At 39.0% G+C, this 24,134-nt stretch overlaps 1 protein-coding gene and 1 long non-coding RNA gene across 4 annotated transcripts in view; one reads left to right on the top strand and one right to left on the bottom strand.

Moving 5' to 3' along the window:
* The window catches only part of LOC135221946 (uncharacterized), a 407,988-nt gene that overhangs the window by 182,172 nt on the left and 201,682 nt on the right, over positions 1-24,134 (top strand). The gene's annotated exons all lie outside the window — the stretch shown is intronic.
* Positions 26-16,711, bottom strand: LOC135221795 (monocarboxylate transporter 2-like). Its single transcript, XM_064259695.1, has 5 exons — positions 16,330-16,711; positions 15,394-15,664; positions 14,408-15,061; positions 13,907-14,098; positions 26-1,278 (listed from the first exon to the last, which is right to left on the bottom strand). The coding sequence occupies exons 1-5, from the start codon at positions 16,684-16,686 to the stop codon at positions 1,085-1,087; spliced, it is 1,668 nt and encodes a 555-aa protein (XP_064115765.1). The 5' UTR covers positions 16,687-16,711; the 3' UTR covers positions 26-1,084.

Below are 24,134 nucleotides of genomic sequence, written 5' to 3'. Positions count from 1 at the left end.
TATTTCATCAATGAAACCAGATACATAAAACAAAAAGAGTGCAATCTTTTATTGCAAGAATTATAATAGTAAAGACTAAATACTATATATTGTTTAGTGGTGATCTAGTTTACATAATAACCTTGAGGAGGATTTATACTTTCTATTCAAAGTGGAGTTTTTATGTTCGATTGTTAATGCTAGGACGGACTTTCTGAAAAGTGGAGCTAAGAAGTTTTAATTCGTTTCTTAATCTATTTTTACCTGATGTGTCTCTTATCTTCAACCTTTCTCGTGTATACATATATATATATATATATATATATATATATATATATATATATATATATATATATATATTTGTGTGTGTTGTGTGTCTGTGTGTAAGCTTATATGTATTTATGTATTATACGTACGTCTGTCATGCATATAATTTCAGAGTGAATAATTTTAAGAAGACTATCTAGGTAAACACACTCTTTCTCTCTCTTTCATAATTACGAGCACAAAAATTACGATACAACGTTATCACAGACTCTTGAAAGATTGTACTTGTGCGACATCAAGAGATGAACGATATATATCCATATCTAAAACAAAATCCTTGTTGAGCACATATCTAAATTATTCAGGGGAAATACACACTAATCGGTACAATCGTATTCTATATTATAGTCTTTATTGTAATCGTTGTGCAAGACTATGTATATTTTGATGAATGTCACCCCCAAAATAATAACGATAAAAAAAATTTTTTTGAACCTGAGCGCATTATATGTCAATATATTACCCTCATTATATATGTGAAAAAACTCTTGGAGTAAAATCACTGTCCAAGGTTTTACAGCATTTTAACACCTGAGTGTGTGGGACAAAAGTAATAAAATACGAATTTCAACCTTTATCTCTTCAGAGTCTAGCATATTTCCCTTTTCTTCTATTTTCAGCTTTTCTTCATTCTTCCAAACAATAGCAAAGTGTTTCAACTTCAGCACATCAGATGTAAATATTTCAAATATCCATTAAATAAAACCGTTAAGTAAAATGACTGTCCAAATATTTGTTGACTGTTTGGGACAAAGGAAAGACAATACAAAATTTCAACCTATATCGCTTCAGAGCTGAGCATATTTCCCTTCTCTTCTATTTCTAGCCTTTCTTCATTCTTCCTCTGTTCGCGTCTCAGGTCGTAGGCCACAGCAGCCGGCATGAACATCCACGAAATGAAAGCCACAGAGACGATGCCGGAGAGAACCCAGATGCAGGAGGAGTAACTCTGGCTGGCGTCCTTAACGTAACCTGTAAATCATTACCAACACCATAATCGTTATCATCATCATCATCATCATCATCATCATTATCAATCATTCTGTCAATATATCAACATTAGAAGTACTCACAGTGGCTGCTGGAGTCTTAAGGTGGAGCAACAAATCCACAGTTATGTCTGGGCACATAATCTAAAACTGACTCTCTCCAGAGAGCTTTTTCGAACTCTCTAGAGAGATTTATTTTTAAACATATCTTAAACGAGTTTTTAGGACCAAATGACACTCGTTTAAACAAAATTAAATAAACAGGCAACTGCACCTACCTCGTTCATTGTGTTAAGAAGTGCAGAAGTCTATAGATAATTATGTAGGGAAAATTAGCTATGGAAATCTACTAGTAGAATTATGGTAGATGAAGGCGAAGGGAAGGTAGAAAGTGTGGTAGGAACAGATTGCAGTCGTAGCTATTTGAAAAATGAGACAAAACACACCAGCAACTTCACCAAAACAAAATAGTGTTGATTCCAGTGGAAAATCTGAACTTTGACACCTCCAGTGGGTGGTTACGATAGATTAGAACAACCAGTAAAATTCATATGGGGTGGCACCGGAAGTTGGAAAAGCCACTCAAGAGAAAGTAGGGCGTATCCCAGTAGAAATTAGGGAGGAGCCCAAATTGAAAGGATAGGTTCAGACTTCACTTGAAATCTTGGAGAAGATCAGTTAGAAACTAAAAACTGGACGCAAAGGTTGTTTGGTGGAACCTCTGTAACATGTGTAACTTGTGTTGTGAACAGACAGTGAATTGTGTGTATTATAATAATAAGTAAGATAAACAAAGTGGTGTTTAACTTGCCCAGAGTCCCATCATAAGTATCCATGCAAACCCTCCTGAGAAACTGGATAATTGAAAGGAATTGAATTAATCTGATTTCAGAATCTGTAGAAGTCCTGTGTAATTAATCTGCAATATAACAATAAGTTCCTAAGAAAAGAAAAATTCAACAACAAAGCAATATAGATGAAGGTTATCCCATAACAATAGCCAATAGAAACAAATACAAACCAATGTTACCAAAGAAAAGACTGACTAATAATAAAGAGAAGAGAAAAAGAATAAAAAACGAACGTATACAACATAAATGGTGCTCAGCGGTTGTGGATTCTAAGGGCAAACATCAACGCATAGAGTGATAAAGAAACCCACACACACACACAAGCACAGTGGAAAATTAAACATAGAAGAAAATATAAAGTACCGACATAAAATTATTAAAGGAGCGCTAATCCCTAAGCGCTATAACAAGAAACAACAAATAACAGAAAAATTTGAAGGCACAAAAGAAGAATTACCGAGTTCAATAACTCAAAGGACGAAGAAAGGAAAAAATAGTCGAAAAATAACGAAAAATATCTCCTAGACTGAGTACCCACAAACGAAAGCGAGAGCGACGAAACGCAGTGAGATTCTCCGAAGAATACTGAACCAGATTTCTGCATTCCTAAGCCATATCAACTCGACAATGCATTGTAACGGAAAACGCAAGAATGCTACTGGTTGTTCTAATCTATTGTAACCACCCACTGGAGGTGTCAAAATTCAGATTTTCCACTGGAATCAACGCTATTTTGTTTTGGCGAAGTTCCTGGTGTGTTTTGTCTCATTTTTCAAATATCTCTGACTGCAATCTGTTCCTACCACACTTTATACCTCCCTTCGCCTTCATCTACCATAATTCTACTAATAGATTTCCCTATCTAATTTTCCCTACATAATTATTTATAGACTTCTGCACTTCATAATATCATGATGTTAAGAAGTGCAGAAGTCTATAAATAATTATGTAGGGAAAATTAGATAGGGAAATCTACTAGTAGAATTATGGTAGATGAAGGCGAAGGGAAGGTAGAAAGTGTGGTAGGAACAGATTGCAGTCGTAGCTATTTGAAAAATGAGACAAAACACACCAGCAACTTCACCAAAATAAAATAGTGTTGATTCCAGTGGAAAATCTGAACTTTGACACCTCCAGTGGGTGGTTACGATAGATTAGAACAACCAGTAAAATTCATATGGGGTGGCACCGGAAGTTGGAAAAGCCACTCAAGAGAAAGTAGGGCGTATCCCAGTAGAAATTAGGGAGGAGCCCAAATTGAAAGGATAGGTTCAGACTTCACTTGAAATCTTGGAGAAGATCAGTTAGAAACTAAAAACTGGACGCAAAGGTTGTGTTGGTGGAACCTCTGTAACATGTGTAACTTGTGTTGTGAACAGACAGTGAATTGTGTGTATTATAATAATAAGTAAGATAAACAAAGTGGTGTTTAAAACTTGCCCAGAGTCCCATCATAAGTATCCATGCAAACCCTCCTGAGAGACTGGATAATTAAAAGGAATTGAATTAATCTGATTTCAGAATCTGTAGAAGTCCTGTGTAATTAATCTACAATATAACAATAAGTTCCTAAGAAAAGAAAAATTCAACAACAAAAGTAATATAGATGAAGGTTATCCCATATAACAATAGCCAATAAAAACAAATACAAACCAAGGCTACAAAAGAAAAGACTGACTAATAATAAAGAGAAGAGAAAGAGAATAAAAAACGAACGTATACTACAATTGCAGATCATTCTGGGGCATTAGCTAAAATGCAAACTGGACTAATGAATCCCGTAGATACAAAAATATACTTTTTATTTCCCAAATTAGCTGATATTGAACAAAATGAATACATTAAAGTGGAATAAAATGAATTAACTCTGACCCCAAAAAAACCGTGAAACTGTCATTTTCCTCTCCCAAACCAGGTTTAAGTAAGTACCCCCTGAAATCTCACAATGTCCGACTAACCACACCATTTTTAATAAGTCAAATAAGTCTTAGAGAATCCATTCCCTATATAGTGACACTGAACCCATCTGAAATAAAGAGACCATAATTATTACACCACTTCACTCGTGAAAGTTAATCAAAAGGAATGTGTACCGCACCACACTTCTCTTTCTCTCACGAATTTGTTATCACTTCAAAGGTTAACTTTTTCAAAGTTTGGTCTTACGTTACCTTATTCGATGGGCCTTCTCAACACCCCTCAACACCTCTTCCAGGTGTGTTCTGCTCACTGTCACAAGTAATCAAAGAGTGTCCTCTCTTATTCTCATTTCTCATTATCAAAGCCATATATCGTATGCTACGAACACACATGCAGGTATGCCCTGTGGGGCGCCTAGCAACCACGGGTGCTGCATATCCAAAGCATGTGATTTCCGAGGCATCACCGACCCAAAATTGCATTGGTCAGCATTCCCTGCTGTTTTCCATTTCAGCATTCTTCAAGGAACCTAGTGCTTGTCACTAAGCGGCCTATCTCTAACTGGAAAAAGCTGAGATAGCAATTCATTACTGCGCTCTTTTTGTGCACTCCTGTCACACACCACATCGGCAACAGGTATATACTAGTTCATGATGTTTGCAATATAGCCCCTATATTTCGACTATCATTGTAGATACCATAACCGCAATCACTGGAACTGCCTAGCATTCATTGAAGAAGAATTCATCCTCGTTATTATCCTCTAGTGGTGGAACCGTAACTGTCTCCAATGTAGACGGAACCTGAACCACCTCGTGGTTCCATGTAAGTGTTTCACAAACACCCTTGTCAAATAATTGTAGATCCCGGCTGAGCTCGTGAACCATCCCAAAACAACTCGGCATGCACCATTATTCACCGTCTGCAACCCCTGTAGGTGTATCCAACACCCCTGTCGCTGAACTGTAGATTCGATGTCTTCCGATGAAGGAATCGTAACCGCCACCTCATTGTCAACTTGAAATATCCCATGACTTCCATGCAAGTGCGTCTCGCACCAGCCTCGTAGAAGATTGTAGACTCCTGATTTGTCCCAGAACATATCCTGAGACGATCTACCGACGACATCTCGTCCATAGCAAAGGCAATCTGTAACATCGCCACTTGTGTGTAGATCCGACCTCTGGTACTATAGAACTAAGCTGTTGCGGTCGTCACCATCACGTGAAGTTTAGAATTTTCTAAAGTCATCGTGTGTCCGTATTTGAAAAGTCTACATGATCATAGAATAACTTAAGTCTTGCTTTAACACACAAATCTGTCATCAATTTATATACCCAATCTCATAGTCAATCATTAAAAATTTCTCACTAAAACAAAATATAATCTTTACCCACTGAATCCTCATAACTAATCCTCTATCTGACAAATATACTATCAAAAAAACCCATAATGTCTATACAGCAAAACCCCTTTACTGTTTATATAGTTAACCTCCATCAAATATAACGCCGAATACCCCTTCTATCTTGCACATATACCCAGATAAATTCTACCTCCTGTCTATAATAGAAATGCTATGTAAAGCTTAACCCTGATTACAAGTTTCCCTTGTAGGAAAAAAAATAATAATAATTCAACTTTTCCCATTACAAAATGTATAAGGAGAGAGAAAAAAAAAACATATATAATCCGGCGTTTTTCCATGTAAAATGCAGTGTGTATCGTTGCGAAATTTGCTGCCGCAACATAACCTATCCACTCGAATTTACCCCTGACATTCATCCCCATGGAATGTCATAATCGACATCCCTGAAAACAGGGCAAACCTCCGAGTAATCAACTCCAAAAGAAAAAATCAGCAACCGGTCTCATCACAGCATTATCAGCATTAAGCCACCTGTGAACACCTCATGTGCTCAAATCGCACTATTGACTTGTCTAGTCAGACTTGCAACCTCAGAAAACGTTATTCCTTCAACTGGCCCAAAAATTCTTTACTGATACTATATAACCATATTCCCCAAAAATTGTCCTTAGGACATCCACAAAGGTACCCAAAAATTATCCTTGAAAACATAACTCATACATGATGCTGCCTCATGTATATAAAACCACATAACCACCTAGTCGGGATATAAACCACAGTAAACCACTGGTGAATATAAAAATACAACCCCTTTCATAGGGACCCATAAAACTACAACCCAGTAGTTCCACCCCTCAAGAGCCATAACACCAAAAGAACCACAATACCCCCCTCTTTGGCTCGTGAAACCACAGATCACCGCCAAAAATTATAACCACAAAAATTCAGCCCCAATAAACCCATACCACCAGGGACCACCACTCAGACCTGTTATAATATTTTTCAGCTTAACAGAAATTTGCCATACTTTCCACCCCGTTTTTCCTCGTGAAATAATTACCTCTGGTTTTTACGCCAAATCGCCGCAGTTTGCGCATATTAAGAAAAATAGTAGAAGAGACGAAAGAAAAAAAAAACATTACATTAAAGTGACTAAACACATTTCACCATCAGTTTGCGAAACCAGAAAAAAAATGCAACTGTGCGATATATTAGTTACCACAACCAACTCTTTAAAGTTTTGATATGTGAGTTAATTTCGACCAACCTGTTTTTTCCTCTAAGGCTATAAATCTGTTTCCAGTCTTTTCCTCAGCGACTCTAAAAGGACCTTCAAATTCTGGACATAATTTGTAATATAGTTCATTTCTCACATTGATTTTTAGAAATACCTTGTCTTTAACACTGATTTTAACATCAGATGTTCTGCTATTACTTCTTTCTACCATTTCTCGGGTCATGGCATTGAGATTACGGCTGAGACAAGCATGTCTCTCCTTCGCTGTGGAAATTAATGCTTCAATTATATCTTCTCCATGATGAGGTATAGTTAACAGATCAAATGTGCCTCGTGCTTGCCAACCAAACAAAGCTTCAAATGGAGACATTTTAATGGAATCACTAACCATAGTGTTAATATTATGTCTAACAGCATCAATATATCTATCCCAGTTTTTATCATTACCACCTACAGTCTTCCTGAGAGCTTCGAGCACTTTCCTATTTGCTCATTTCCATAACCCATTAGCTTCAGGTCTGTATGGAATAATTGTTACTTTCTGTATCCCTAATACTTCCACCAAACATTGTCGGTCAACAAAACCTCAGGTGAGCCATATCTGCAAATGATACCATTGAAAAATGCCATAGCTACTTCTTCAGCTGTTTTCTGCTTAAGTGGAAAAATTTCTACTATCCTCGTAAGTTCATCTATTATCACTAACAGGTACTTATTTGCATATCTAGACTCACAAAAATTTCTTAGGATATCCATATGTATTCTCAGAAAAGGCCTACTGGGTATCGGATATGACCCTAATTTGCAGGAAGTTATCCTTGCAGGTTTGCAAGCATTGCATACTGTACAGTTCTTCACAAAATTTTCCACATCTTTCCCCATATTTTTCCAAATATATTTAGCACGCACCTCATTATACGTTTTCTCTATCCCCAAGTGTGGACTACTGAACCTGCAATGTACTATATCCAAAACCACTGGAATTAGGACTTTCGGAATTACGATCTGTGTCATGCCTCCTTTACTTTCACTAGTCCTCAATTTATACTTAATTTTCCTGACCAACAGATTACCTTCTAATTCTAAATCCGAAAAAGGTAACTTATAACGTTTCCTGACTAATTCCCCTCTAAGAAACGCTGTTGCGTTCATCCTGCCTTTGCTCTATGAGACCCATTTCCCGTTGTATAGAATCGCTAGTGACTAGCACAACTTGAAATCCTTCTGTGTCATAAAAACTTCTACTACATTTAATTTTCCTTCTATATATTTGAGCTTTGCATCAAAATCCCTGATAGTTAAAAACCATCGAGCTCTTTTAGGCAACAAATCAGGCTTCTTAAAAAGATCCAATAATGGCTTGTGGTCTGTAAGGACTTCTACTTTATTTCCCATCAGTAGCATTTTAAAATGAACTAAACTTGATTCCATTGCAAAGGCTTCTTTATCTATGTTAGCTATTAATCTCTCATTGCTGCCCTTTGTCCTAAACTTCCTGCTATAAAAGGCTATGGGATTGAATTTCCCATCAAGCACTTCTACCTTCTTGACTGGCATCAGTCACTAATGTGAATGGTTTGCTGAATTCTGGAAATTTCAGAACTGGGGGATTCATTAATTTATCCTTAAGTTTCTGAAAACTATTATTCTGGGGATTTCGCCATTGAAATTGAATGTCTTCCCACAATATATCTGTTAGAGGAGCTGCTATGATTGAAAACCATTTCACAAACCTACCAAAGAAACCAGCATTGCCTAGGAATGACTTAATTTCTTTCTCTGATCTCGGGGTGCGAAAATCCACTATTGCTTGGACTTTATCATCGTTTACTCTAACCCGTTCCTTGGATATGACTTGGCCTAAATATGTGATTTGCTTTTTCAAGAGTGAACACTTAGCTAGCTTAATTTTCAACCCTGCTAATCTAAGCCTCCTAAGTACTTTCTTAAGCACTTCCAGGTGTTGCACGATCGAGTCTGTTGCAACTAATATGTCATCCATGTATACAAAAACATTTTTACCCAATAACCCATGCAAAACTGTGTTCACCAACCTAGTGAAGGTCATCGGACTGCCCGATAAACCGAACGGCATCCGCGTAAATTCATAGTATATTCCTTACTACTCTCACTAAGAGGGACCTGCAGAAAACCCTGCGCTAAATCAATTGAGCTATAAATATTATGTCCCCAGATTTCAACAAAATGATCTGGTATGCATGCGACTGGATAACGGTCAGGGATTGTTTTTTCATTTAAACGTCTAAAATCGACGCATACACGGACAGAACCGTCCTTCTTAGGCACTGCTAACAGAGGAAAATTGTATGGGGACACACTAGATCTAATGATTCCTTCCTCTTTCCATTTATTGACCTCTTTCTCTACCTGTTCTCTGATTTTGAAAGGTATGCGGTATGCAGGAATATAAATAGGTTTTGTACCTTTCTCTAAGGTTACCTCATGTTCTAACACATTAGTCAATCATTGTTTGTCACCTTGTAAGGCTACTGTATTCCCAAATTCTGCCAAGAGCTTGCTTACCGCTTCAATATGTTCATTATAATCCGCATTAGCTAAATGTTCTCTGAATATTCGCTTCCTTGATTGCATTTCTGCCTCTGAAAACTCAGATTTCCCCTCTACAATAGCCACTAAACCACTGTCATTACTCCAATCTTGGAGATCTACCACATATGTATTCTTCTGGTATTTCCTAACTGTATCATTGCAGTTCAGTAATTCTATCCATGTAACACCATTGTTTGATACACTGTTCACTGATGCCGTGCTCTTAGTTTCTCACTACCCTCAATTACGCATACTTCTGCAGGTTTTTTCACTTCCCTCAACTTGACTTTTACCATAGTCTTTGAACCTGGCATTAAAATAACATCCACTGATAAAACACCTTTATATTTGTGGTTAGTACCTCCCTGTACCACGATCCCATGAACATGACTACCCGTGGTTCTCGTTGCATCCATCCCATTATTAGTATCAGTAATAATATCAATATTAGTATCAGTATCACCACTCATAATGCCATTGTCACACCCACCAAAATTGTTACCACCGTGGCCCCCAACATCCCGTTTAACATCACCACAGTTATTCCCTGTATTACTAGTGTGGGTTTTGGTATCACCACTCCCCATATCCCCAGTCTCATCACCATTAGCACTGCCAAACGCACCCCCATTTTCAATAATCTCCATATCTTCAGTTTCACTTGCGTCCTGATAAGGTATAAAAACACCAGGTATTCAAAACGTTATACCACTAACACCCGCATGGACCAAAATCTTGTGTCTCCTACATGCAGGATGCCCAGCAAAAGTCTGTTGCCCAACACAACTCCTTTTATAGCCAAAAATGGTTCTGTTAACACTCTATCACCGAGAGTAAACCATATTTTAGCAAAACCCAGGGTGTTTAATGTATGGGCTTGCACATCACACACAGTTTCTGTTGAGGGTTTCAAAGGGTAATGGGAGAACTTGGATTGATACAAATTATGATGATCCATTAAATTTATACTAGCGCTGGTATCAATGAAGACCAAGATTTCAACATCCTCCACTGTTCCATAAACTATAGGCCTGGGCTCTGGGGCGCCCCCCACGAGACCACAAAGGCACGTACAAATCATCTGTACCATTTTTGTTGATCAGCTTTCCAAAAATTTCGCTGATCCCTTTGCCCTCTTAAGTGGCCTGCCTGGGAAGTTCTCATATTATAACTCCCAGACCTTTGAGGTGTAGGCTTCGCATCTTTCCGTATCTGGGACAGACAAGATTGCCAATAGTGGTCCACACTCTTACACATTCCACAATATTTGACTCTACATATGTTCTTTGTGTGCCCTGGTTTATTACAATTGTAGCAACACAACTGCTGTTGCCTTTGATCAATCGATCCTTTATTATATTCCACTTTTGCACACAAACGAGAAGGAAATTCTGTCTCTTTGCACCGATTTTTTCGGACCGGTCCCATTAAAAAATGTACTATCTACAGTGGGACATTTGGACATATGTTTCTGAATCTGGGCATAAATCAATTCTTCGTCTAATGTAGGTTCAATCTTTTTATCAAAACTGTCCACTATTGCGTCTGGTACGTCGTGTATTGCATCGCAAAATGGATCAGTTTATGCAAATTGTCGAGTGAGACTTTACCCCCATTAACCCATTTAGAGGTTTTCAATTTCTGTATCCATTCTCCCGCTGAGTCAAAAAGCTTTGAGCTATCTTCAATAGGGCTAGTTGTGCCTTTCTGGATTTTATATAGCCCTCTTAAATCTCTCACCATATCACCGTGTTCCTTTGAGCCATAAGCTGCTCTTAAAAATGCCTGTAAATCAGTCCATGACCGGCATTTTGCATATTGAAAGCTCCAACAATGGTAGGAAAGATCACCTTTATTGAAATCTAACAAGGCTTTCCCCTCCGTGAACGCCTCTATATCATCTGTAATCCCTTTGGCGTTTAGATAGTTATTCACCCCTTCAATAAAAATTTGCACCGGTTGTGAAAGAACTCCATCTACAACCCCACAGAATGGGCTGACACCTGCACATACATTTGTAATCCGGTGAACCAGAGTCTGCTTACCACTTGCATCAGCCATTTTGCTTTCTTTATGAAAACCCTTATACTTCAGGATCTTCCCCTACCTCAATAACATTAATATATTTATGCACACACAAACCCCAACCCAAGAAATACAAGGTCACACCGGGAACAAAAAAAAAACAGGGAGAAGACAAAAAGTAAGTTCGAGAGAAAACTGCTTAACTCAGCATCCGTTCACACGCCTGCCACCATCTCAGTCTCTCTCTGTCTCTCTGTCTTTGTCTCTCTCTCTCTCGCACAAGGGCGTAACCCACAGTGCCATTTTTCCCCCGTATTTTTTTACCACAAAACCACTAATGTCCACCGAATCTCGGGGGACATCAAAATAAAACACACTTTTGAGAAAATTAACACCAATACAAAGAGAAAAAAAAGAGAGGAAGGAAATATAGAACTATACACTCACGTCTTCATAGAACATGAGCCAGAACCTGTTTACCCATTAGAACCACGTGAAATCCATTCCCGCTACATTATAAACACTTTAATACACCATAATTACTCTTCAATACTCGCCCTTAAACACCGAAACAAGTCTTCACACTAAACTACTGCTAGAAAGACTGTCTGCAGCACGCCACACTAGGTACCTTCTCCCTGCATCTAAATCTCCTTAAATCAGTAAAAGAGCCAGTTGCACGACGCATAATTACAAACACTCTCCCAAAAATATGCCTAATCTATCTGTATAGTCTCCTCAGAAGCGCTACCTATGGCCTATGAAACATTTTAACACTGCCACCAAACTCTTAAACGAGTTTTTAGGACCAAATGACACTTGTTTAAACAAAATTAAACAAACAGGCAACTGCACCTACCTCGTTCATTGCAGATCATTCTGGGGCGTTTGCTAAAATGCAAACTGGGCTAATGAATCCCCGTAGATATAATCCAAAATTAGCTGACATTGAAATGGAACAAAATAAATACATTAAAGTGGAATAAAATTAATTACCTCTGACCCCAAAAAAACCCGTAAAACTGTCATTTTCCTCTCCCAAACCAGGTTTAAGTAAGTACCCCCTGAAATCTCACTATGTCCGACTAACCACACCATTTTTAATAAGTCAAATAAGTCTTAGAGAATCCATTCCCTATATGGTGACATTGAACCCATCTGAAATAAAGAGACCATAATTATTACACCACTACACTCGGGAAAGTTAATCATAAGGAATGTGTACTGCACCACACTTCTCTTTCTCTCACGAATTTGTTATCACTTCAAAGGTTAACTTTTTCAAAGTTCGGTTTTACGTTATCTTATTCGATGGGCCTTCTCAACACCTCTCAACACCTCTTCCAGGTGTGTTCCGCTCACTGTCACAAGTAATCAGAGTGTCCTCTCTTATTCTCATTTCTCATTATCAAAGCCTTATATCGTATGCTACGAACACACATGCAGACACGGGTGCTGCATGTCCAAAGCATGTGATTTCCGAGGCATCGCCGACCAAAAATTGCATTGGTCATCATTCCCTGCTGTTTTCCATTTCAGCATTCTTTGAAGAAGCGCTTGTCACTAAGCAGCTTTTCTCTAACTGGAAAAAGCTGAAATTAACAATTCACTACCACGCCATTTTTAAGACATATGTACCCATACATAACATTGGATTTGTTTCTCCATTATCATCGTTATCATTATCAGTATGGCCATCACCGATATCACATGATTAGTTTCCGAAGTACAAGGTTTTTTCTTAATGAGAAACATGTTTTGGACGTGATTGAATTGAAGCATATAGTTTGTGGTCATCCCTGGTGCATGATTTCTTGTCAAAAAGGTTACATTACTTTCCTGTACGTTAGATAAAATTAATCTGGCTAATGAAGCGCTTGATCGATTACATATCTCTCTGGCTTATGTTATTTTTAGTCTTCATTTTATATCAGGAGTACAATGGGCACCACTTTGGGGTCTATGGTTGCACCTCTATATTCCACTTGCTTTATATCCGAGGTCTCTTTACAAGCTGTTTATCGAGTAACTTTGTATTGCCTGAAGATATTTTCTCAGGCTTTTCTTTATAGTATTGTTGCCCCTACCATCACAAGCATTATTTATATTTCCTTCAGTTCCCATGTGCTTTTCAGGTCATTCTTAGGTCTTGGTATTTTGTTATTTTGTTATTTTGTCAGAGGAAATGAGCAATTGGAGGTCTTCACACACACACACACACACACACATATATATATATATGTGTGTGTGTGTGTGTTTTGTCCATAAGCAAGTACCAAGGCACCGCGGGAAGGAAGCTTAAGGGAGGACAGAAATGGAGCTACTGAACTTGGAAGGAGGATCATTTGAGAAGAACTCAATCATCTACACAAAAATTGCTAGAGATGGGCCCTGGAGGAGGTCATTATTCAAAAAGAAATGAAAAGGGCCCAGAAGAGAGGGGATCCTTCAAGACGCCACTAGAGACAAGGAAGTTGGGCCATTTAGTCTAAATTCCCTGAATGCTAAAAAAAAAAAAATATTTAAGAGAGAGGAATGAAAGAGACGTTTGGGGTCATTCGTTTCATGAATTAGTAAATATTTATATGTATGTGTATTACAGTGATAATCCTGACATTTGAAAAAAAAAATACAGTACCTGCAAAAGGTCCGATTGTAAGATAGCCGAAGGCGAGACACAGCATAGAGGCTCCCAACATAGATGTGAAGTTCTCCAACCCCATGTAATGAACCATAGTGAGATTGAAAATACTCATAAAGGTGCCAACACCGCAGCCCCAAATCCCCATTATGACCTTTATTGTGGTTAGATCCTCTGTAAGAGTGAAGCCTGCAAATAAAGAAGGAGAAAAGAATGTGTTTAGCAATCACATGGAACAGTGGGAACTAATGAACTGGCTAATTCATGTTAACTGTATGTACTCTCCTCCTAGATAGAACGTTAGATATATTTTCAGTAACTGCATCATGATAATATATTCTTCATTCTAGCAGTTGTGTTATATATTCCTAAAAAGTAGTACTTCATTCATTTTTTTCCAGTAAGGGTAGCTTTTAAGATTCGGTTGCTGATTAATATTTTGCAAAAGCAAAAATATATTTTGTAATAATTAATAGGAGAATTAGTATGAATACTCACAAATCATAGTTGCAGAGATGGTCATACTACCAACCATCATGCTGATTTGAAAATTAAACTTTTTGCCGTCTGATAACGTTGCAACAATTACTCGGGTCACCATGTTGCAAATGGCAGATACCGAAACACACTGAGCAGCTTCCCCGAGGGTGTAGCCAGCCTCCTGCATGGCAAATGGTACGAAAGCCAAGAAATTCAGGTAACCGTTTAAAATAACCGTGACGCCGATGGAGATGATGATGGCTTTCAAAGACTTTAGTATGCCAAGGTCTTTTACTGTGGATTTCACAAGCCGCATCATAATCGTCCTGATACTCTCAGGAGTTTTCTTTCGTGGTATTGCTTCCACTGGATTCTTGATCAAATGTGCAGTGTTATGTGTTCCGTGAATCTTTGGAGTTTTGGGTCTTTTGTGCCACTCGACTGGGTGGAAGACAGCAGCACCAATGCACGAGTTAAGTATGACCCCTCCAACTATGAGGGTGGCGCCTTTAAAGCTATACTCGTCCTGCAGCATCCCAATAAGAGGGGGCCCTATTAACTGTCCCCCACAATCCCACGCCATTATGATACCATTAGCTAAACCTCTCCTTTTCTTGAAGTAGTGAGGCACAATCATGTAACTGATGTTAGATATGATTCCACATCCTATACCTGAAAATGTTCAATGTATTAAGTTTAGAGGATTCATGTAATACAGAAATACCAGAGTTAATTTCAATGGAAAATATATGACACCTCAGTACATTTAGCGCTGCAAACTTGAGGAAAATGTAACTATATGCATCTTCGTGATCAGAATTATGAAAAACTTTGGGAGAGTCATTGTTGTAACTACAACTTTTTTCATTTATCACAGATATCTTTATCCAGTTGTTAAAGGTACATCTTCATATACATTTTCTTTACTGATTTTTCTTTTATTCAGACACTCAGGTCTTAGAGGTTTCAGAGCCAATGCAAACTCCGGGTTCTCTCATACTTACCAGCTAATAAAGAGTAGGTGAAAAAGAGGACCCAGGCAGCAGAAACAAAGGCTGAGGTAATCGTTGCAATGGTGAGCAAAAAGGAGCCCACGAAAGTCAACGGTCTCCAACCAAATTCGTTGATGAGTGCTCCCAGGGGAGGCCCGGTCATACTCCAGATGAAGCTAAACAAGTTGAAGATCCAAGCTGTCATAGTTGTCGTGGTTTCCAGGTGTAATAAAAATGTAGAAAAAATGATACCAAAACATTGGCCCATCGTATCAACCAAGACCTGAAAAAGCATAAATTTGAATCGGATGAATCAAGCCTTATCATTTTTCAACAACTCTGCCTAACGGTAGTGTGTTTACATCTCGCATTTAATTTCGTCTTTGTAGAAGCGTGAGAACAAAATTTAGTGGTTTCCCTTACTCTAAATGATCTCACATGAGATGCTAAGGTTTAGCATTTCACAGGATAGCGTTCTGGGACCTTTATTATGTTTAATCTTTGCTTATGACGTGAATGTTGATCTGAAAATGACATGTTTGCTGCTCGCTAGTTGCCGTCCCACATTAATGTTCAATCAGACTGAGACCATCGTAAGGAAATCTAACGCTTATCCATCCTCACTAAGTTTGAGTTCATTATGGAGCTTTCACTATGACCTTTAGTGACTGCCCTTCTAAAGTTGATTGGTTAATTGTTTAACATTTAGCATCAGTAGAAGTTATAGGAGTAATGGTGTAATGAGCCTGACCAATTGGAGGTCTCCTCAGTTTGTTTACTGTGGTAATGCAATCAACGCTTTATTGCGCATGCTGATGTAAATAAACCTACCTGACAAAAATTAATCAAACGTGAATTGTCAGGTAATGAAAGAATGGGTTTTTTGTGCCCATCTCGCTAAACTAAAATAAAGTAGTCTCATCTCTGCATACTTCCACCTCTACTTACTAAGATAAGAGAAGCTCCAAAGACGACCACCCAGCCCCATCCTCCATCTGGAAGTCTGTCGTCTTCCTCCGCTTCTTCAGCGTCTGGTTCCTTTACGCTCAATTTTGGCTCCTCTCTCCTGACACCTTTGTCGGACGCACTCAAACTTGCTTCGCTGTGCTTGCAATCTATATCTGCGTCATTTTTTATTCCTGTCGAGGGAATTTTCACGTCATCGTCACCATCAGTTTCACCATCCACTCTGGGACTCTTAGTAACAATCGCACGACTCTTCGAATGAGGCAGAAGCTCTAATTTCTCGGAAGCTGTCTGAACACTCGGGCTGCAAGGTTCCTCTTCCTCGCGCTCTGGATGCATTGTCTCTGACTCTATCTGTAAAAAGTGAATAAAAGAAAGTTGTCAACCAACTGTGCGCTAATAAATCAACTGAAATTATGATTCAGGTCAGGAAAACTTAAACAGAACTCTAATGTGTCATCACATCCCCTTGGACGTTGAACCACTCAGTCGGCGTCGATATACTTCCCGAAAGACTATTTCATTGATTTAAAGTAAAAGGAAAAGAATATCTCTACTTATGTTCTATACGTGTGTAGATGTGTGGATATATAGCATTATTTAATATAAGTGTGTGTATTTAATTTTTTTCTGATTATCGCACTTCACTAAATGTAAGTATGATTTCTTGTTACAGGTGAGTGTTAGTTTGCCATTTGGTCATGAATAAAATCTACCTCTTAGAACTAGTTTAGAATGCAGCTATGTACGTCGTAGATCTGAGCTTCATCGACTTCACCAAAATGAAGGTAAGGTTCTCTATTTCTGCAAAGTTATTAATGTTATGTATTTATATTTTATCTGTTACTTGGCAGTGTTATTTTTGTCTTTTACCCTATTTTCCTGTTCCTTTTAGCTGGCTTAATTAAATACTAGTGAATGGATTGTAATTAGATTGAGAAAATTATTTAATGGCTTTCTCCTGAGCATTAACTTTGGGTCGCCATCAGCGGTCCTTTGATGCTTTTTAGCCATGGAAACCGTGCTCATTTTTTATCGATCGATATCCGCCCAGTGTTTATCTTTTCGAGGAAGGTGCTGAATGAAGGATTCCATCAAAATTTCAACAAAATCTATCCGTATGTTTCCGAGGGATTTTGTTTAAATGAACATGTGTGAAAGCAATTATGTTTTTATTGCTGATTGAAATATTATTATTATTATTATTATTATTATTATTATTATTATTATTATTATTATTATTATTTTAGCCCCTTCACTCCTAGGAAATGTAATTAACACTGAAAAATTTGGCCTTGAATGGAGGACGAGAGATCAGAACAAAAGAAAAAAAAACTACTCAGGCATAAGGCCAATATTACTGAGGAAGGAGAAATTTTCATAAAAGCTGGACTTTAGTTTTAAATGCACTGTATTTACATGAATTTACAGAGGTCCAGGAGACTAAAAAAAAAAGGGGGGGTCGCTTTGTCAATCCACTGGAGCATGTGGCTGGGGCAATCCAGACACAGTGATCAGAAATTTTGCTCAAACGAATTGAAAATGCAAGCTTGCTCCAAGGTTTCAATTTCAAATTCCTACCACAATCAGACCCGGTGTTTGTCCTGCAAATAGATAGGACCACTGGCATAAGGGCGGCAGGGGGGGGGGGGGGGGGGGGCACACGAGGGCGAACGTTACACTACTTTCTTTCAATCAAAAAGGCCACTCATGGGGGGTAAATGAAATGACTGAGAATTTATACAAAGAGAACTATTTCGTTGCTTGAATTTGCTAGGGGATTTTCACTAGTATCACAAGGGGAGTAATCACAGAATTGAACCCAGATGGGGGAATGAGAAACTACACAAGTCACCTTGGAAAAAGGAAATGAAATACAGACAAAGGTAAAGCAATTCCCTGGCTGAACTGGAATTACTCTCACTGTACCTGGATTCCTGGGGGGGCTTGTAGTCTTCTCCTTGATGTTTCCATGCCCTATGGACTTTTAAAAAATACTTGGGACTTCCCAGAAGAGAGGAGGGGGAAGCAGAAAAAGGGGGAGAAGGCAGCATCAGCAGGGCACTGTTGAGGAGATCTGACCTGTCTTAGGTCTGGTATGCTTCTGAGAACGAGCCACTGGCCTCTGATCCTTTTAAATTCTTTGTCTCTGTAGGGGATAATTCCAACAACCAATGGGAGAAGAGATAGCTTTTTCAAGAAAATAGGTGCTTAAATTCAAAGGGGCAACTTGCATATACACAAAGATGCATGAAAATTGGTAAAAGACTTTACTTTTCCTTGGTTCTGGCTTAAAATCTTGAACACCTTCCAATTCTAGGGGACATTTCAGGGTTGGAATGGACAAGACAAGCCAGAAACAAGGACCAATTGCAAATATAGATTACTGAGCCTTTTATTCTCCCTTGAGTGGAATTATAATATAAGCAATATTCAAACTCTGCCGATTATAATATTCATGAAGTCTTACTCGACAGGCAGAGGATTATAGCAAAATAAAGCCTGACTTGACTAAAGACTAACTTGCTATATTCCAATAAAGACTGCTCTTAAAATATAACATCACGCTGAGAATAACAATGGATAGCAATTATTGGATATGCATGGACTTAACCTACAAGTAAACTACATCATATATAATACTACTATCTCAATTGTTCAAGGCAACACATACTATCTGTTTACCCTGATGGGGCGATATGATACGTTCAGGTGTGTTAATGGCCCTACGGTTTTGTTAGGTAACTTTGTCTCGCAACAAGAAGATGCCTAACAATATTAATTAAATCCTAGTAAACATTAGTACAAACTAACAAGGGGAAAATTAATGCAGTAATTCTTCGTAGAGACTAAATTAGATAACACAAAAAAAGAAAAAAAATGTAAATTTCATCGAAGACAATGGCAATTTCAGAAAATATAAAGACTAGAGAATAACACCAAATCAAAATCAAATCAACAATGTATAAACGAACCAGGCTTCGAAAATATTTATAAAGCTATAGCGACGTTTGCTGGCTAAAATTTTCCCAAGTCAAATGGAATTCTAAGTGTCTAGAATAGGGCATGGTGCCAATTGTGGCACTTTTACAACAGTAGCTCATAAAGAAGTACTAATTTGTATAAGGCCAGAATAGCTGGCAAGTTTGGCTCTGCCTAAGCAGAGCATACAATATACAATAAATGCATAAAGGCAGTAAATACGAGGAGAGGAAACCAAGGAAGAGAAGATAGAGACACTACAAAAAAGAAAAAGAAAGTTACCAAAGGGTCAGAAGGAAGTAGTTACAGAAGGGTGAGAGGGAAGTAGAAGTAGCAGAATCTGGGACTCTCCTCTGGATGGAGAGGGTCAGAATTCTCTATAAGAGGGTGGCACTGTGCCAGGCACAAGTGCAGAGAGGCTATTGGCTTTCGTAAGGTTTCGGAAAACGTCGACGCCCTTTTCCCTTCTTCCTTCGACTTCTCCGATGTCAGTTTGACGATGCCATGGGGGTCCTTGAAGATTCCGCAGGGACATTGGCTCCAGCTGCTGCGACAACTGCGGCCTCAGCCCTCTTCCCAGTGCCTAATGCTGCGTGGCTCAGTTCCCTGAGTTCTTTGGCCAAATAGGATTCAGCAGTCATTACTCCGGGACCGGTTAGCTGCTGACGGAGGGGGATTAGATGAGGTAATGGTATTCGGGATGGGTTTACCCATGGGGAGGACCGACTCTAGGGCGGTCTGCGAGGCCGCACCGTTGGTGGAGTGTCCACTATGGTCATGGGTGTCCTGGAGGGTTCCTATTGGAATTGGCTCTTCCTTGACTGCTGGCATGGGTAGTGGGGCCAAGCCAGCGGAGAGAGAGCGACCAGGACTTAGAGCTCCAGGAGGAAGACTCAAGTCTGGCCTTGGCACAGGCACTGAGGCCGTTCCTGGCTTAGTGGAAGAACTCGAACATAGCTCAACAACCATGAGAGATGGAGCCAGGCACTGCTTGGCACCTTCAAGTGGCCCAGGCTGTGCAGGTGTAGTTCTTGGGGGCCCATGGAACGGGTCTGGAGCTATGTGAGGGCGGGGTCCCTGATACGTTATAAAGGTAGGAAGAGACTTAAAATCTTGTCCTAGCAGGAAATCTTAACCCTCTTACGCCGATTGGACGTATTAAACGTCGAGTCAAAATGTCTCCCGTATGCCGATTGGACGTATTATATGTCAACTCAAAAAAGTTTTTTTTTAAATTCGCGGAAAAATACTTATAGGTTTACCAGCCGAAAACTTTTGAATCACGCGCCTTGGGGGATGCTGGGAGTTCACGGATCAAGGCGTTGTTTTGTTTACAATCGTTACGCAGGTGCGCAAGCGCAAATTTCTTTCTTATCGCACTAAAAAGTATCAGTGACACATCTCAAAAATTATTTCGTCACTTTGACATAATTTTTGCACCGTTTAAATTATCCGTTACATGGAGTATTATATATGAAAATGTGCGCAATTTTAAGTAGAATACAACAAAAAAATACTCATGATTGTAGCTTTTATCAGTTTTGAAATATTTTCATATAAATAACAATAACTTCCAAGATTTCAACTTTCGGTCAACTTTGACTCTACCGAAATCGTCGAAAAACGCAATTGTAAGCTAAAACTCTTATATTCTAGTAATATTCAATCATTTGCCTTCATTTTGCAACAAATTGGACGTCTCTAGCACAATATTTCGATTTATGGTGAATTTATGAAAAAACTTTTTCCTTACGTCCGCACGGTAACTCTTCCGATAAATTTTTTCGTGCGATTGTCCTAATGTTTGCACCATTTTAAATTTACCGTTACATAAAGTTTTATATATGTAAATGTGCACAATTTCATGCAAAATACAACTAAAAACAACCCATGGTTGTAGCTTTTATCAGTTTTGAAATATTTTCATATAAATAACGATAAGTGCAAAAATTTCAACCTTCTGTCAACTTTCACTCTACCGAAATGGTCGAAAAACACAATTCTAAGCTAAAACTCTTAAATTCTAGTAATATTCAATCATTTACCTTCATTTTGCAACGAATTGTAAGTCTCTAGCACAATATTTGGATTTATGGTGAATTTATGAAAAAAACAATTTTCCTTACGTCCGCGCGGTAACTCTTCCGAAAAAAAATCAGAAATTTTTTCGTGCGATTGTCGAAATGTTTGCACCATTTAAAATTAGCCGTTACATAAAGTTTTATAAATGAAAATGTACGCAATTTCATGTAGAATACAACAATAAATGATTGAAGGTTGTAGCTTTTCTCTTTTTCAAAATATTTGCATATAAATCACGATAAATAGCAAAAAAACCACGTTCGGTCAACTTTGACTCTACCGAAATAGTCGAAAAACGCAATTGTAAGTTAAAACTCTTACAATATAGTAATATACAGTCATTTGTCTTCAGTTTGAAACAATTTCGAAGTGTCTAGCACAATATTTAGAATTATGGTGAATTTAAAAAAAAAAACTTTCTTTCCTTCCACGCGCCGATTCGCGGCCGCAAATCTCCGAAATGCGTACGTCGCATTCTCCTAATATGTGTTCCTTTTCATATTAGGCGTTTTATAGAGTTTCATATATGAAAATGTGCGCAAATTCATGAAGAATACAAACAAAAATATTTGAAGGTTGTAGCTTTTCTCATTTTTGCAATATTTGCATATAAAACAAATATAAAAATTTCTACATTTGGTCAACTTTAACTCGTCCGAAATGGTCGAAAACTGCAATTCTCAGCTAAAACCCTTGCAGTATCGTAATATTCAATCATTTTTATTCATTTTGAAACCAATTGGAAGTCTCTAGAACAATATTTAGATTTATGGTGAATTTTTGAAAAAAAACATTTTTTTACGTCCGTGTGTTATGAATTCATGCATCATTTTGTGATAATATTTTTTCTGTGTTGCTTTGATCGTTTTACAATGTGTTATATATCAAAATGATCGCAATTTAGTGTTAAATACAAAAAAAAAGTAACTCGTTAGCTTTAACCGTTTTTTGCACAGCTCGATTTTAATACAATTATGTATGAATTTTTTTTGTTGCTACCATATATCGCATTATTTATATATGATAATGATATTTTTTTCATTTCTGATGGCTGCATACTAAATTTCAGGCAATGACAAAAAAAAAACGAGCCAAAAATGAACTCTTAATCTTGAAAACTAAGTGCGCTGTGACTTTTTGAAAAAAAATAATTTTCCGCTTCCGCGCTCACTCCAAACCCGCCTCAGCATACGGGAGACGTTTTGGTTTTTAGGGCTTATGCGTAAGAGGGTTAATCTCCTGGTATATAGGTTACTACTGCCATGGTACATATCTTAGAACAGTGAGGTCGTGAGACTCTCAACCAGACAGTAGGTAGGAACATCTTGACATGGTTGAGGCTCTCTATCATGATGAACTGGTGCCTATCAACCTGAGCTCCGTAAGGAATTTTATCCTCTCGGATGATGGATACTTGCGCACCAGTGTCGTCGAAAGCTCGGACCTGGTGGGCAGGATAGCGACCTCTGGGAGGTGCAACAAATATGGGGCACTGAGCAGGGGGGCCTAGAGCTGACGGATTCGTCACAGCCATAGCAATGGCTCAAACAGGAGCTTTCTTGGGGCATCCAGCCCAGGCAGCAGTGTGCCCATGCACTTTGCATGTGTCACAGAAACTCTTGCTAAAATCAAGCCTGGGCATGTTGTTTCTGTTCCAATGGCCGTTGCTCTTGTTATTATAATGATTGGGTAGTCCATTCGGAGGAGTGACGGCAACTTACTGAGGAGGATGCACCTTTGAGAGGCACTGCTCCGTGGTGTGACCAGGTTTATTGCAATGCCCACACACAGGTTTCCAAGGAAGGTTATTGGGGCGCTGGGTAGGCTGAGAAGTGGCAGCAGGATGGTGGGTGTAATAGGCGTCTGCCCAATTACAGCACTCCAAAAGTCTTAGGGGCCTTGTCCACCAAGTGGGTGGCAAGATCAGGGGGGCCGTAGGAAAGGAAGTCTTCTAACTGGAAGAGTTCTAAGACCTCCTCAACAGACGTTGCATTGGAGGCCTTCGTCCACCTACGGAGTGCCGGTGTCTTCTTTGCTACCCACTCTGTCCATGTCTGGTTAGCCTCCTTGGGCATAGTCCTCTATTTCTGCCTCCACCAGTCTGGAGTCAACTCGTAAGCCCCAAGGATTGCCTCTCGGATGAGGGTGATATCTTGTCACTCATTCAGGGGAAGGGCCTCAAATACAGTCCGCCCTTTGCCAGCGAGGTGCTTGCCAAGGAGGAGGGCCACTTCCTGAGGGGTTGGATTGAAGTTCTCGAACACCTGCTCAACATGATCGAGCCAGGTGTCTGGTTCGTTATCGTCCCAAGCCATAATGTGGCCACCTATGCTGTGGAGGTGATAGGGCGCATGGGGCGTGGGACTCGTGGGTGCCAGAGTGGCACTCTGGACTGCCATAGCCAGTTCATGTTCTCTTTCTATCTTCCTTTCGGCTGCTTGGAATGCTCTTTCAGCTGCTTCTCTTCTCTCTTGTGCTTCCCTTTCAGCTGCTTCTCTTTTCTCTTGTGCTTCTCTTTCAGCTGCTTATCTTTTCTCTTGTGCTTCACTTTCAGCTGCTTCTCTTTTCTCGTGCTTCTCTTTCAGCTGCTTCTCTTTCAGCTGCTTCTCTTCTTTCTTGTGCTTCCCTCTTCTTCTCCCTTTCGGCTTCTCTCTCTTGGGCCACTTCTTTCAGCTTATCATACACCCAATTGATCAGCTTTGTGCCCTCTAGCCTCAGGGCTC

Source organism: Macrobrachium nipponense, chromosome 11 (assembly GCF_015104395.2).
Source record: "Macrobrachium nipponense isolate FS-2020 chromosome 11, ASM1510439v2, whole genome shotgun sequence".
Classification (NCBI taxonomy): Eukaryota; Metazoa; Arthropoda; class Malacostraca; order Decapoda; family Palaemonidae; genus Macrobrachium; species Macrobrachium nipponense.
The sequence above is the reverse complement of the archived record's forward strand: the minus strand, read 5'-3'. Positions and strand labels throughout refer to the sequence as shown.